Source organism: Rhinolophus sinicus, linkage group LG06 (assembly GCF_036562045.2).
Source record: "Rhinolophus sinicus isolate RSC01 linkage group LG06, ASM3656204v1, whole genome shotgun sequence".
In the NCBI taxonomy this organism is placed as follows: domain Eukaryota; kingdom Metazoa; phylum Chordata; class Mammalia; order Chiroptera; family Rhinolophidae; genus Rhinolophus; species Rhinolophus sinicus.
In genome coordinates, this window is record NC_133756.1 from 34,673,613 (window position 1) to 34,689,574 (window position 15,962).

A 15,962-nucleotide genomic window follows, 5' to 3' on the forward strand; every position below is an offset into this window, starting at 1 on the left:
ACAATTAATACACAGGCAATGGGGAACTTTCCTTTTTACATATTCTTAGCTTTTCAGCAGGAGGGGTGGGCGCCGTATTTAGACTAACAAAAGTCATAGAGGATTTCAAGAGAAAGAGTTTGAAGAATATGATCATCCCAAATATATTGCATCTATAAAGAGCTTTGTCTTTGATTTAATCCCAATCTTTATCTGAGGATGTGACCATGCCCAACGCTTCTATTCCACAGGCTTCCAACCACCCTTCTCCCTTTTGAATACTTGTAAAGAGCACATTTCAGCTCAGAGTCCCACAGGCATCTGCTCACCTCTCACACATATCAAATATGAAGAGGCAGAAAGAGCCAACAGCAATGGGTCCGACTTGCTTCCAATACCCTGCTATGTGATTCCGCTCATGCTGATCCTGAGGGAAGCCGAATTGAGAAATGAAATAAATATGGGAAGAGCAAAGCAATTCTACAGGTGAGTCAGTCATTCAAACAATCCTTGCTGACAAACTTGTGTATCAAGCATCATGGTAGACTTTAGGCATATGAGAATGAGTAACACCAAAATCTAAGGAACTCACTTTTGTCAGCCCATCCTTCAGGGCTCTCAAAGTAATAACAAAAGGATGCTACAGAAACACAGACCTTGTAGCTTAGTGGTCCACAGAATCACTCATTCAGAATTAAATTCCTATGTGAGTTATCACTTGTGTTTGTTAAGGTGGGGTTGTCCCCAGAGGAAAAAATAAAGACTCTAAGCCATAAAAATATGTCAAGTGTAAGAGGTCTCTTATAGTTAGGAAAATAAATACCTGTTTTCCCTGTCTTTAAAATGAGAAAACGGAGAAAGGCAAAAGATGCATCTTAGCATCCAGGCTGGGACCAGGTGGATAGTCCATACCAATTCATTCTTGGCAATCCACCCTTGGCAGGCTTTCCTCCTTCTACAGCTGAGTCCCCTCCACCTCCAGTCCTTGCTGCTTAGGACATATTCTCAGTGTGTCACAGCTGGTGGATCCCTTATGCCCACCGTAGCAATAAGCAAAAGGGTTTTTCTCCTCTCACTGCTCTCCTGAAAGGACTGCAAGACTTCAGAAGCAATGATCAAACCATAATGGAGTTTAAATACAGTCCACTCAACTATGAAGCACATTTGCCTGATGTGGGGCCCAAGCTCCAGCTGGCGTATCATTTTAGCCACGTGATGATGGCACCATTCTTATTTTTATCCACGGCCCCTTCAATCCCTCTTGAAATATGATTTGGTGTCTGTGCAAACTGACCAAGGAGGTCAGTATTCCAGGGTAATAGGGGTTACTAGGCCACCTGGACACCTGGACAAATTGCCAGCTGGAAAGAACTGGGCCCACATTCTCTGGTGGTTACTTTGGTTCTGGAAAGAGGTCGATCAGAAGCCCAAGGACAAGAAATAATGATAATCATTAATATTTGTGTGTTTACTTTCTGCTAAGTATGTCACTCTCATTTAAATCTCACAAAAACCCTCTACATAAATCCCATTTTATAGATGGGGAACCTGAGATTCAGAGAGATCCAGTCACTTGCCAAAGGTCGGCTAGTAAGTGGTGAAGTAGGACTTTGAACTGACGGTCTGACTCCAGAGCTCACTCCTGTAACCGCTAATTTATTCTGCCTCATCCCCTGCCCCTTCCCAGGGGCTCTTACCATCATGTGCTCGCCACAGAAGATGATCCAGAAGGAGAGAAGCATTGCATAGAAGATGCCCTGTCGGATATCACCAAACAATAGCATCCAGGTCCAGTCAAACCCAATGGAAAACCATTCCACTGGGATATTGATGAAAGTCATGGAAATCCCAAGGGCAAAGATGACTCTGATGGTGAGAAAATATCAGGAAAACAACTTGATTCATTTGGGAGGCAGATCCTCAAAGATCAAAAGCCAGTTTGGGGGATTAAGATGTTACTTATTGGGACTGAAGTAATATGATCAGTTTCATAGCTCTCATAATGAGTTTCTACACAGAAATGCAAAAATGCATTATTTTGTTGGCACCGCTGCACAATGAAGGACTGTTACATTAATCTATCTATATAATTGAACCTAACCTCCTTAATCTCTGGAACTGTATTTTGGTACCAGCTCAGATTAAGAGTTTCCTACAATGTTTTAACCCTCCACTTAAAAAAGATTTTTATTAAAATGTAGCTCACATACAATATTATATTAGTTTCAGGTGTACACTACAGTTATTCAGCATTTATATACCTAAGTACCCAATCACCATGATAAGTCCAGCAACCATCTAACACCATACTATGCTATCACAATATTATTGACTATATTCCCTATGTTTATGAATGCATTACATCCCCATGACTTATTTCTTTTATACCTGGAACTTTGAACCTCTCTCTTATTCCCTTTCACCTTTTCCCCCCTTTTGTAATTTTTTAATTACAGTTGACATTCAATATTATTTTACATTAATTTCAGGTATACAGCACAGTGGTTAGACATTTATATAATTTAAGAAGTGATCCCCCTGACTAGTCTAGTACTCACCTGGCACTACACTTAGTTATTATCATATCATTGACTATCTATATTCCTTATGTTTTATTTTACAATCCCAAGACTATTTTGTAACTACCAATTTGTACTTCTTAATCCCTTCACCTTCCCCCCAATACCCCTCCCATCTAACACCCCGATAACTCTAGTACCCATCTGACACCATACACAGTTATTACAGTATTATTGACTATATGCCTTATGCTATACCCTACATCCCCCTGACTACTTTGTAACAACCAATTTGTCCTTAATCCCTTCTACTTTTTCACCTATCCCTCCGAATCCCCTTCCCATCTAGCACCCATCAAAATGCTTTCTGTATCTATGAGTTTGTTTCTGTTTTGTTTATTTTCTTTAGATTCCACATATAAGCGAAATCACATTGCATCTGTCTTTCTCTGTCTGACATACTCCACTCAGCATAGTACCCTCCAGGTCCATCTATGCCGCCACAGATGGCAAAAACCTATTCCTTTCCATGGCAGAGCAATCCTCCATTGCATGTATGTACCACCTCCTCTCTTTTGATTCACCCATCAACGGACACCCAGGCTTCCCCCACATCTTGGCCATTGTTAACAATGCTGCAATGAACATATGGATGCAAATGTCCCCTCGAAGTAGCATTTTGGGTTTACTTGCATAAATACCCAGAAGTGGGATTACTGGATATTTCTTTGTCTCTTGTTACAGCTTTTGTTTTAATGTCTATTTTGTCTGGTGTAAGTGTTGCTACGCCAGCTTTTATTTTTATTTTTTCCATTTGCATTATCATGAAATATCTTTTTTCATCCCTTTACTTTCAGTCTCTGTATGTCTTTTGATCTGAAGTGGATCTCTTATAGCAGCATATGTAAGGTCTTGCTTTCTTATCCATTCAGACACCCTATCTTTTATTGGAGCATTTAATCCATTTACATTGAAAGTAATTGTTGGTAGATACATAGTTATGACCATTTTGTTCTTTTTTTTTTTCCTCTTTTTTGTCTTCAAGAAGTCCCTCTGACATTCCTTGTAATACTGGTTTGGTGGTGATGAATTCCTTCAGCTTTTTCTTGTCTGGAAAGTTCTTTTTATGTCCTTTGATTCTAAATGATAGCTTTGCTGGGTAGAGTAATCTTGGTTGTAGGTCCTTACTTTTCATCATGTTGTACATTTTTTGCCAGTCCTTTCTGGCCTGCAAAGTTTCTGTTGGGAAATCAGTTGATACTCTTATGGGAACTTCCTTGTAGGTAACTGCTTTTCTCTAGCTGTTTTTAAGATTCTTTTCTTTGCCTTTAACCTCTGGCATTTTGGTGTGGGCCTCTTTGGGTTTATCTTGTTTGGGACTCTGCACTTCCTGTGTTTGTGTGTGTATTTCTTTCGCCAGATTAAGGAAGTTTTCCATCATTATTTCCTCAAATAGTTTTTCAATTCCTTACTCTCTCTTCTCCTTCTGGTATACCCATGATATGAATGTTGGTATTCTTGATGTTGTCTCACAGGCCTCTTAAATTACCCTCATTTTTTTGGATTCTGTTTTCTTTTTGCCATTCTGATTGGATGTTTTCTGCTACCTTATTTTCCAAATCACTGATGCGAACCTCTGCTTCACTTAATCTACTGTTGATTCCCTCTAATATGTTCTTCATTTCAGTTATGATAGTCTTTATTTCTGACTGGTTCTCCTTTACATTTTCTATCCCCATTTTTATGTTTCCTATCTCTTTCTTGAGGAGATCACTGAGCATCCTTACAACCAGTGTTTTGAACTCTGCATCAGGTAGATTGCTTGTCTCCATTTTGTTTAGTTCTTTTTCTGGAGCTTTTCTTTGATTTTCATTCAGGATATGTTTGTTTCGCCATTATGGCTGCCTCCTTGTGTTTGTTTCTATGTATTAGGTATTGCTGCTATGTCGCTTGGTCTTAGTAGAATGGCCTAATGTAGTAGGTGTGCTGTGGGGTCCAGTGGTGCATTCTTCCTGGTCACTTGAGCTGGGTGCTGCAGGTATGTCCCTTGTGTGGGTTGTAGGTGCCCTCCTGTCGCAGTTGAGCCTTGGTAGCTGTTTGCATGTCAATGAGAGGGACTGACCCTCAAGTTGACTGGTTGTGAGAACTGGCTGTAACTACAGTGGAGCAGCTGTGGTGCAAAGGCTGACTGTACAGAACAGGATTCGCTCTAGCAAGGATCTGGTACCTGCACAGTCTGCTCTTTGGATGTGTCATCCTTGAAGGTGGCTGGGTGATGCTCTGGCTCAATCTGAAGCTGGCCACTATGTGTGCCAGCCCTGGAGCTTCCTACCATGTTTCCCCGAAAATAAGACCTAGTCGGACAATCAGGTCCAATGTGTCTTTTGGAGCAAAAATTAATATAAGACCCAGTATTATATTATATTATATTATATTGTATTATTATATTATATTATATTATATCATATTATATTACATTATTATATTATATTATTAAAGACCCGGTCTTATTTTACTATAAGATCGGGTCTTTAATAATATAATATAAGACCCGGTCTTACAGTAAAATAAGACCGGGTCTTATATTAATTTTTGCTCCAAAAGACTCATTACAGCTGACTGTCTGGCTAGGTCTTATTTTCGGGAAAACACGGTAGAAAGGGCCCTGGTACAGGCCAAGTTCAGCTACAGCCTGTGGCCTTCCTGGGGCCACATGGCATGAGGCACAAAGCAATCCTCAGATAGCTACCACCCGTGTTGGGCTTGGAGGTACCTCAAGAGGTCAAGCCACAAACTGAGGCTGGCTCACGAGTGCTGGGCTTGGGGCTGCTCAGTAAGAGGTATAGAACACACCAAATTCAGATGCTGTTTGTTTGGGTTTTGTGAACCTCTGAGAGATTTTAGGAAATTCTGCAGCATGAGACAAGACAGACCACTTGTATGGAAAAGCCACTGGAAGAGGCTTGAGTGTGCACAAAAGTTGGGTGGGGTGGGGTCTCAGAGAATCACCAGGGTGAGGTGGACAAAAGGTGTCAGTCAGGTTGATGGAGACTGAGGTTGGTGGCCATCAGCATCTGCACTCTGGAGCAGGGAGGGCCAGAACTTCTGTCTGGTAGCAAGCTGCCCCTCCAGCCCTTGGTCTGAAGTCAGACAACTCAGTTCCTCCCCATATGTCCCTGGTGTCTTTCCAGCTGCTGCCCCAGCTCTGGAGCTCAGAGCTAATGAGTTTGTCAGTGAGTAAGTCCATGTGCGGGCTCTTTAAGAAGAGCTCTTGGATCTCCAGTTGCCCAGTGTCACTCAGCCACAGTTTCCACTGGTTTTCACAGCCAGAAGTTGTGGGGACTTCTCTCCCTGGCACTGGAACCCTGTGCTGGGCAGTCTGGTGTGGGGCTGGAACTCTTCACCCCACTGGGGTGAACCTCCACAGCTGAGATGTCAGATATCCTTCCCGAATTTCTTTTTTTCCGATTTTTTTTTTTTTAATTGGGGAAGGGGAACAGGACTTTATTGGGGAACAGTGTGTACTTCCAGGACGTTTCTTTTCAAGTCAAGTTGTTTTCCTTTCAATCTTAGTTTTGGAGGGCGCAGCTCAGCTCCAGGTACAGTTGCCTTTGCTAGTTGCAGGGGGCGCAGCCCACCATCCTTTGCAGGAGTCGAACCGGCAACCTTGTGGTTGAGAGGACGCGCTCCAACCAACTGAGCCATCCAGGAGCTCAGCGGCAGCTCAGCTCAAGGTGCCGTGTTCAATTTTAGTTGCAGGGGGCGCTGCCCAACATCCCTTGCGGGACTCGAGGAGTTGAACCGGCAACCTTGTGATTGAGAGCCACTGGGCCATGTATGAATTGAACTGGCAGCCTTCGTAGTTAGGAGCATGGAGCTCCAACCGCCTGAGCCACAGTCACATGTGAGCTGGCCCCCTCCCGATTTTTAACAGTCACATGCAGCTGTGGGACAAGCCTGTTCCGTGTCTCTGCCCCTTCTACCAGTCTCAAGGTGGCTTCTTCTGTATGTCCTTATCTGTACGACTTTGGTTCATCTAGATACCAGGTGATTCTCAATGATGGTTGTCCTGTAGTTTAGTTGTAATTTTGATGTGGTTGTGAGAGGAGGCAAGCACAGCATTTACCTACTCCACCATCTCGACCGGCATTCCCCTCCATTGCCTTCTTAATCAGACTTCATTGAACATAATTATCCTCTCTTACCTATTCAGGTTACATTAACTTGATCATTAAGAACACTCATTATTATTACAATATTCTCAACAACCATGAATTATATAAGCATATTTGTTTCAATAATAAATGACTCCAAACAATATGAAATTCAAATTTTAGCTGCTTGTTTAGTTTTTATTTTGCTTTTCCCTGTCACACTGTTAATTGTCACTTCTCTATCAAAATATCATTCATGTAGTCACTGATTTATTTCTACTTTCATTCATACCAATGAAATACATATGTTTATTAACACAGATCATACACCCACAGCATTTTGTTAGGGCTTTGGATACCTAAATGAATAGGACCAGTTCTTTCACTGGTGGAGATACATTTAGTGGCTGAGCCAGATAAAGAGTGATAAAGTGTGATAAGCAATATGATAGAGGTGTGCACAGGCTGCTACCAGGACATCTAACTTTGACAGAGACAGAAATTGAGCTGAGTTGTGAGTCAAAGTTAGGGAGGTAGAAGGGCATTCCAAGCAGAGGGAGAAGTCTGGATGGAGGCACAAAAGCCTGGAAAAGCCTGAAGCATTTGGGGATCTGCATGGAGCACATATCAGGAAATGACAGGGTATGATACCAGAGAAGTGAAAAGGGCTCATGAGGAAACCTACATACCTCATTAGAGAATTTGCAATTTATCATGAAAGAACTGATGATCCAATAAAAAAGGTTAAACAATATAGTGACAAGATTCATTCATTCATTCATTTGTCTATTCAATCAAAAACAAAATCAAACCTATTGAGCTCCTAGTATGTGCCCGTCACTATTCTAGATGCTAGGGATATAGTAACGAACAAAACAGACAAGGATCCCACTCTAGTGATACATGCATTCAGATGGGGTGAACAGGAGGGGCATGGGAGGCAAGATAATAAATAGAGAATGAATATTATAAAGCAAGGTAAAAGAATAGAGAGTGATGGGGTGCTATTTTATACATGGTGGATAGGGAAAAGCCTCTAAGGTAAGAGACATTAGAGCAAGGCCTGAAGGAAATGAGGAATTGAGCCACAGAGATATCTGGGAAAGAACACTTCAGATAAAGAGAACAGCAAGTGCAAAGGCCCTGAGGTGAGAGCATGCCAGGCATGTTTGAGCACCATCAAGGGGAATGGTGGGTGATAGAGAGAATGGGCAATGACATCAGAGGTGACAAGGGTCCAGAGCAGAGAAGGCTTTACAGGCCAAGGCAAAGGAGATGCAAAGCCAATAGAAAATTTTGAGCAGAGGAGTGACATGATCTGATTTACACTGAAAAGAGCAATCTGGCTGCTCTGTGAATAGATTATAGGGAAGGAAATAGTGGAAGCAAAGAGAGCAGTTGAGAGGTTATTTCCAATAATCTCGGTAAGAAATGATGGTGGTAAATTCGGTAGATGAGGGTGGTAGCAATGAAAATGGTGCGAGTTCCTTATGGGTTAGATGAGAAGTGTGAAAAAACGAGAAGTAAAGGATGCCTCCTACATGTCTAGCCTGAGCAGGGCACAGAATGGAGTTGATATTTCCTAAGATGGGAATGCCTGGGAGAGGAGCAAGTTTGAAGTAAGAGGAAATCAAGTGTTCTTTGCACATGTTATATTTTCGTGCAAGTGAAGATATTGAATAAACAGATGGAATATTTGGGTCTAGAGTTGGGAGAAGCTGAGGTTGCTTATTATAAACTAAGAGTCATCATTTAGATGATTTTTTAAATCATGAGACTAGATGAGATCAACCCAAGGAATAAGCATAGCTAATAAAGAGAAAAGTTCCAAAGTTTGAGGTCCGGCTTCAAAGTTTAAGAGGTTGGAAAGATGATTAGAAACAGCAATGGAGACTGAGTGACAGCAGAGGAGGAGGATCATCACATGAAGGGTGGAGGAGGCTCTGTGAAAAAAGGGGGCGTGATCAATCATGTCAAATGCTGATGAATCCAGAAAAGTGAGGACTGAGAAATGCCCATTGGATTTGGAATGTGGAGGTCACTGGTGACCCTGTCAAGAGCAGTTAGTGGGGGTAAGGGTGAAATCGACTCAAAAAAAAAAAAAAAAAAATAGGAGGAAAAAGATATACAGAAGGTTTTTTGAAGAGTTTTGTAAAGAAAAGAAAACAGCAGAAAAATGGTCTGGTAGCTTCAGGGGGAAGTGGGAAAAGGAAGGATTTTGTTTAAGAATGGGAGATGGTATAGAGTATTTGTACATTAATCAGAATAATCTAGCAAAAAGGAAAAAGTCAATGATATGGGAGAAACGGGGATATACCCACAGGAGCAACATCCTTCTGGAGGTCAGAGAGGTTGCGCTTAGCTAGGAGAAGGGCAGTACATCCACTGTAACAGAGAGAAGTATCTAATTCAGACCATGGGAATAAGGAACAAGGACAGAATAAAGAGCCCAAAGAGAAAGAACCTGTAGGATTTAAAAATAATTTGCATGTGAAAGCTGGAGGAGAAAAAGTAGTCCAAAATGACTCCAGCTCAAATCACTAGCCCGTGTAACACACTGATCACTTGAACTAGACCCCAACAAAACGAGGAGCATGGCAGGCAGATCATGTGATGTTGTGTTCCTTTAGAGTGCTCCCAAATCAGTTCTTACTTTTCTAGAAGCACTGGGGGTCGGGACATCATGGTGATTCTCCTCCAATACCACACCATAATAATGAAGATACTGGGCGTAAGGAAGGTCTTCATGGCAAACCACACCTTGGTGAAGCCTCCATTTTGATGGATTCCCTAGAGACAGACCAACATAATTTTGAAGATGAATAAATCTTACTGTTATTTTCTACCAGCAAATACATTTTGGAGCGAGGTGAGGGGAGACCTAGTCTGCAGAATTTCAAGATCAAGAGCTCTCACATTCACAGCATGTACTTTCTTCACACTCTCCCAGCCTGTTCTCAGGCATTGCAGAACTATAAATAAAAAGGCATAAATATGGATCCATTGTATTATACTGAGGAAATGATTAGGAACATGATCAAAGATTTTTCTGTAAGGTTTCCATTTTAAAATTGGAGATATCTTAGATGTCCAAAAGGTTGAGATTGGTAAAATGTGTTAAGGTAAATCTACACAGTGGGATGCTAAGCGGTATTCCAAAATATGTATGTATTGTATTCACAATAACCATTAAAGTGAAAATGCAAGGAATAAAAAGAGTAAATTGAGCATGATCCCATTTTTTGTTAAGTGAAGGATTTTGTATGTATATATGTATAGAAAAGTCTGAAATCAAAACCTCAACAGTGGTTATTTCTCTAGACGGTAGGATATTACGAGCATATGTTCTCTAGACGGTAGGATATGTTCTGTGTGTTTACTTGTGCATTCTAATTTTCTGAAATAAATATGTATTTCTTTTGTGATTATTTTTAGATGAAAAAATGGTCTCCTTACTCCATGTTCTACTTTTTCCCCTATTAAATAAAATGGAAAGAACCTAAAACACCACTACTCCCTTTAACATTTGTGCTTGCAAGGGGAAACGTAAAAAAAAAATTATCTTGGTGGTATTCATTATGCAATCATGATCCTTGTAACATCTTAAATGGGCACAATAATTGCATTATTTTCCATTTCTGTAATCTCTCATACAAGGTTATGATCTCAGCCGCCACGAGTATGTGTTACTATTTCTGTTCCTCAGATGAGGCAACTGAGGCATGGAGATGCCTCCAGTGAGATCCTAGTTCCCTCCCAACACACATGCTCAGTAACCAGTGTTCTTAGCCAATGTTCTAGTGTCACAGGCTGCCTGGATCAATTAGACTCACTTACCACCAACCGAATATCTTTTATCTCCCCGATCCCAACATTGATTTTCTTCTTCTCATTCACAGGCAGCCGGATATTTAGAAGGTAAAACTTATGGGCCACAGACCCGATTTCCATGAAAGGAAGAACATCACACTCATAGTAACGGCCCTCGTGCTCTGGGGTCTAGAAGAAGAACAGAGGGTTTGAGGCAGGGCCACTATTTCCAATAGACAGTCTGAACTTTTTGCCTCCTATCAGCAATTCTACAAAGCTAACACTTAAAGGTATACCTTGGCGGTACACTGGAGGTATGATATCCACTGGCTATTCTTACCCCCTGCTCCCCTCCAAAAAAACAACAACAAACAAACAAACAAAAAACCACACACACAAAAGACCCACCACATTTGAAGTAGAACCAGAAATGCTAGGTAAAAGGCAGAAATCTCTTCTATCTGTTTACACTTTTCTCAGCTCTTCAATCCTCATTTGACCGTCATAACAGATTAACCTGGTCTACCAGGAGTACAGGCTTTTTATCTGAGCATATCACTGGCAACCTGTAGGGCTCTGTGAAACAGTCAAATTCTTAAATGTTCAGGAGGAAGCCCTTGCTGATGTTCATCACGGTCTTGGATGATGACTAATTACTTGCATGGCTTTGGCCAGGAGGAGAAGCTGCAAGAAGCAGAAAATATCTACTTTTTATTGATTTGACGGAAAAAGAAGCAACTCCGGGAACCCTTAGAATTGGAGAAGACAGAAAGGAATGAAAGGTAAAAATGGGACTAGTTGTTAGAGATGCCCACTTGGAATTTTCTGTCTCCAGAGCTTCTTAACTGCCCAAGAGGCAAGATGGCAGAAGGAAGCAGATATTTTTATTAAACAAAAATTAATCCCAGTTTCTAAAAAAGCTTCTTGAACTTCCTGTCAAACAATTGAAGAGGCACTGCCCAGATCATGGCAGTGGGAGACTGGAGAGCAGGGGCACAGGTTGTTTTCGAAAACTAAATTCTGCTCTCCCTCACCAGGACTCCTGGCTCTGTGTCCTTACCGAGGGGTTGGGGTAGCAGGGTAAATATGTGCGTGTAGAGGCATGAGCTTTAGCAGCCAAGGATTTTCTCCTGAGAAAAGAGATGAATGTCTGCCATCAATGTTGGGTTTATATGCCAGCTCCAATATTTGCTGGGTATACATCTCCTGATCAAGTGATAGGGGAGACCTAATTTGTTGTTCTTAATCCTGACTTCTCAGGATCTCTATAAGTTTATGAATATCTTCAGAGTAAAGAGTGCAATGGAGAAATCAGAAGGAAGATAACAAGGAGTATATAGCCTAACTAGTGTATGAAGAATTTTCTGTCCCTTCTATGACCTTGGGAAGTTCTTCTATGACCTTGGGAAGTTCTCGCCTTCTTTATTAAGAACGTCAGAGCTTAGAGTTCAAAAAACAGAACTTTCAATATAGACAAAAGACACATTGACAAAGTAGAGGTAGAGCAGGGAAATATCCGGCTTATGTGTTTCCATTCTTCCATTCCCTACTCACAGCAGACATAACTAATCGATCATGATAGTTTTTCATCCTCTAAGAGGTTTGAGGGCCTCTTATTGGAGCTGCCAGTTAATTAGACTTGGCTTGTGAGATTTGCAAAATTCTTCTGTAGAAAGAATCCTGTTTCTTTTTCAAACTTCAGCTGCAGGCTGGATGATTCTTTCTGTATAGGTTGACTTTCTCTCCCCTCTACTCCTTTCTCTCTTATCCTTACAAATTAGGGTGAGTATTAGGCCTCTGTAGGAACTACTGAAAATATATTACAGGCTCTAATTCAGCCTCAAATTCAGCCTCAAATTAAGTATTGAGAAGGTGATTACCTGCTGTAGTAACAACAAGAGGAGGGTTTTTCTGATATGTTTCCAGTCAGAGTCTTGTTTTATTTCTAGAAATTGAGAGTTTGAGGGGGAAATGGAACAAAACTTATGTAGTCTAATGCCACTGACTTGATCATACATCTCACCCATGGTCCCAAAAGTAGTAGTAGTAATGGGTTCTGGGTATGGGTCTTCCAAGTCCAGCCTCTGGCTCTGATGGGGAAGAGGATACTAGAGTTCAGCAGGAACTGTTGCACTCCGACATGCCCGGAGACAGGCATGGTGCTGTGATAAGGAGGGCACTGAACTCCAAGCCAGGAGACTTAGATTCTAGTCCTGACCTTGCTTCTTGCTGGCTACCTTGTGAAGGTCACCCACCTCATTTGGCCTCACTTTCCTCCTAACTAAAACAAAAAGATTAAATAAGATAATCTCCAGGGTCCTATCTAGTTCCCTGTCATGGGTCTCTGGGTGTCTTCCACTCCCCTGTCCCTACAGAGAGGGTAACACTACCAAACCATGAGACAAATTAATCTAAGTTCAACAAATTAGACACACTGGATTCTCGGATCCTGGCCTGGCCTACATGTCTCAAAGGCAAATTCACTGTATCCTGTTGGGGACTTTTCCTTATGCACTAAAGTTATGCCTTTGCTGATATTTAGGGCATTTAGGAAAAAAGGACACTCCCCCCACCTCTCTTTGCTTTCTACCATCCCCCTCAAGCCTCCCCCAACTCCAGTATGAGACTGACTAATTAGGACAAATTACAGCGGGTGGCAACTTGACTTTTTTTTTTTTTTTAAACTTCACAATCCACCAGGGACTAAAAAGCTTTAAAGCAATTTCTCATTTAATCTTCATACTCAAGACTAAATTTCGCTGCAATCAAAAAGCACAGATTTGATGATTCATTTCCTTCACACTTTTCAAGGTTTAATCTTTCTTGAAAGGGATGAACACATCCTAAAGATAATTAAGCAACCATCATTAAGGAGCAGTTGCAGGCTTCTTAATGACCTCCCCATCACTCTGCTTCTCAGTGCCCTCCAAGTGTGTAAGTAAGGTGAGAAACGACTTTTCCCTTTTCTGAGGATGAAATTCCATATCCGAAAGCTTTATATCCTTTAGCTTAGATATCCAACCAGTCTCACCTCTGAAAGATGCAATCAATTTGCAGCGACAGCTAGAAAGGTTTTAATTAATTTTCTCTGTTGCATACAAAGGTCTGAAAATGTTAGCTATTCTCCTCTTCTGCTACCTCTAGTTTCTCTCTACCATTCATTTGTACCTACAGATTGCCCCCCAAGGTCTTACCCAAAATAATTTCAGAGGCTTTTTTGTTGGGGGTGGGGTGGGGCTCCATTTGGCACTCAGCAAAGGGTTGGCTCTCAAACTTTATCCAGCTTAAGAGAAAGAACTGAAATTCTGTTAAAACAGATTCCTTGGTCGTACACCCTGAGATTTTGATTAAGTAGGTTTAGGGTATTACCTGGGAATCTGCATTTCCTATAAGCTCTCAAGTGACGCTGATGCTATTGGTTCTTAGACCACATTTTCTGTAGCCCTGGTCTAAGGAACCGGAGAAGGGACACTTAATAAACGCCAGGTGCCCCAGTAGGTGCTTATGTGTAGGGTGTATGGTTTGCCCATGAGAGTCCTGGTGGCCCATCCCCTTTCATTCTCAAACATGTTCCAGACTAGATGTTAAATGATAAAGTCACCCTGCAGATATTCATTATCTCATCTGGTTTTTATAAAGACTCCATGGCAGGTATTATTATCCCATTTCGCAGAAGAGAAACTAAAGCTCAGACAGATTAAGTAAGCTTGCCTAAGGTCATGCAGACAGCACATGATACAACCTCGAATTGAAGCCAAGTATGTGCTACTCCAAATCCACACTTTGAACTAATGTTAGTGCTGGGAACCCGCCCCACCCCATCTTACTCCTCTTCAGGACAGGATGATCAGGGCTGGGCATGGTACTCAGAGGCTTCAGCCTGCTGTTCTTACCATTCCACAGGAAGCCCCAACTTTACATTTACAGGCAAAAGCAAAGTTAGGAAAGGCTAATTCTAGGAGAGGAGAGGAACTAAGTTAAACAGTGGAGCGGGTACTACAAAGCTATTGAAATCCTCCTGGAGCAACTAATCTAAAGATGTCATGTGACAAATGATAGAATCAAGAATGTGCTGCGGTGTGATTTGGACTCTCATGCACTTCACACAAAGAAAATGAGACCATTTCTGTGCCAGAAGGTATGTCAGAGATCACCTAACTGATGGTGCTCCATAGCAGCACCCTTGAGGAATGAGTAACCATAGTAACATTAAGTATGGTTCCATTTCATCTTCACAGAGACTTTCGAGTGAGGATGGGTTAATAGGGCTCAGGGATCAGAATATCAGGGAGGCATGGGTGAGGGCAGCACTTGGCTTTTGAAAAGGGCCCCTGGCTAATTCTTGGTCCTTTAAACTATCAAATCCCACTATCTTCTGAGGATCACTGAGTCAACCCCTGCATTTTCACTTTTAAGGAATCTAAAGCCTTTGCCCCCCCAAAAAAGGTCTCCCTATTTTCATTACAAGATGGCAACCTCCCTCCCATGGTGGTTGAATGAGTCCTCCTAGAAAAATCAGATGAGGAGGACTCTTAAAGATGGGTTAGAAGACTGAGGCCTCAAATAAAACTAGATTTCCTCCTTCAGGTCTTCTTTTTGTCTGTGGGAGCACTGGGACTTTTAGTCCTCATACCTGTACATTAACTTTGGCAACAAAGAGAGGCCTAAGAAACAGAGAAGTAGACAGAAGCCTCGATCCAATATGAACAGATTCTCACACCTCAAAATACCTTAGCAATATTCTTCAGACTCATTCAGCTATTAACCAAAGAACCAAGAGTTTATTTTTATGGGGGTATTTCAGAGAAACAACTAAATCATTCCCTCTTCTGTTCTTTCCTCCCTTTCAGAGACATGAAATATATATATATATATATATATATATATATATATATATATATATATATATATATATATATATAAAGCCATTTTCTCTACTAAATCAAAGGATAATATGGGCCATACATGCTACGAAATAAGGAACATGTCTGTTAACTGTAAAGCAAATCTTCCCACATACCTGGAAACCAAATAAAAACTCCATCAACTTAGACGTCAAAGAATCCTACCTTGGGGGATGTAAAGGTACATTTGAGTTTCCGGGGCACTCTCTCATGGGCCATTTCAGTCCATTCGGCAGACGTATCATCACGGTAAGCCAGGGCAACGTCCATAGAAACCTCTGCATTTTCTCCTGCAAGAGAAAGGACCCATGATTCATAAATGGTTTCTGGGAAGATACTTAGGGAACAGTTCAAAAATTTTTATAGACTATTCCATGGAAACCAACAAGACAAAAGAAATATATGAGTGCCAGTCAAACTCCAAATCTGACACTCCAAACCTGAAGACTTAGAATTCATAGGATGCAAGTCTGGCTGGATGTTGGGTCCCCTCCTAAAACCGCTGTGTCATGGAGTCAAAGAGCTTCTACTCCAACTCCTGCAGAGGCAGCTCAGATGGTCAGATTCTGACTCATGGTCAGCACTTATCCTCCTAT

At 41.4% G+C, this 15,962-nt stretch overlaps 1 protein-coding gene across 1 annotated transcript in view; it reads right to left on the minus strand.

The window, feature by feature from the left end:
- WLS (Wnt ligand secretion mediator) overlaps positions 1-15,962 on the minus strand; it is a 98,756-nt gene that overhangs the window by 19,569 nt on the left and 63,225 nt on the right. Inside the window, exons 3-7 of the mRNA XM_019732367.2 lie at positions 15,532-15,656; positions 10,490-10,651; positions 9,306-9,442; positions 1,677-1,845; positions 309-406 (exon numbers count right to left, since the gene is read on the minus strand). Coding sequence (XP_019587926.1) covers positions 309-406; positions 1,677-1,845; positions 9,306-9,442; positions 10,490-10,651; positions 15,532-15,656 — 691 coding nt within the window. The remainder of the gene's footprint in view (positions 1-308; positions 407-1,676; positions 1,846-9,305; positions 9,443-10,489; positions 10,652-15,531; positions 15,657-15,962) is intronic.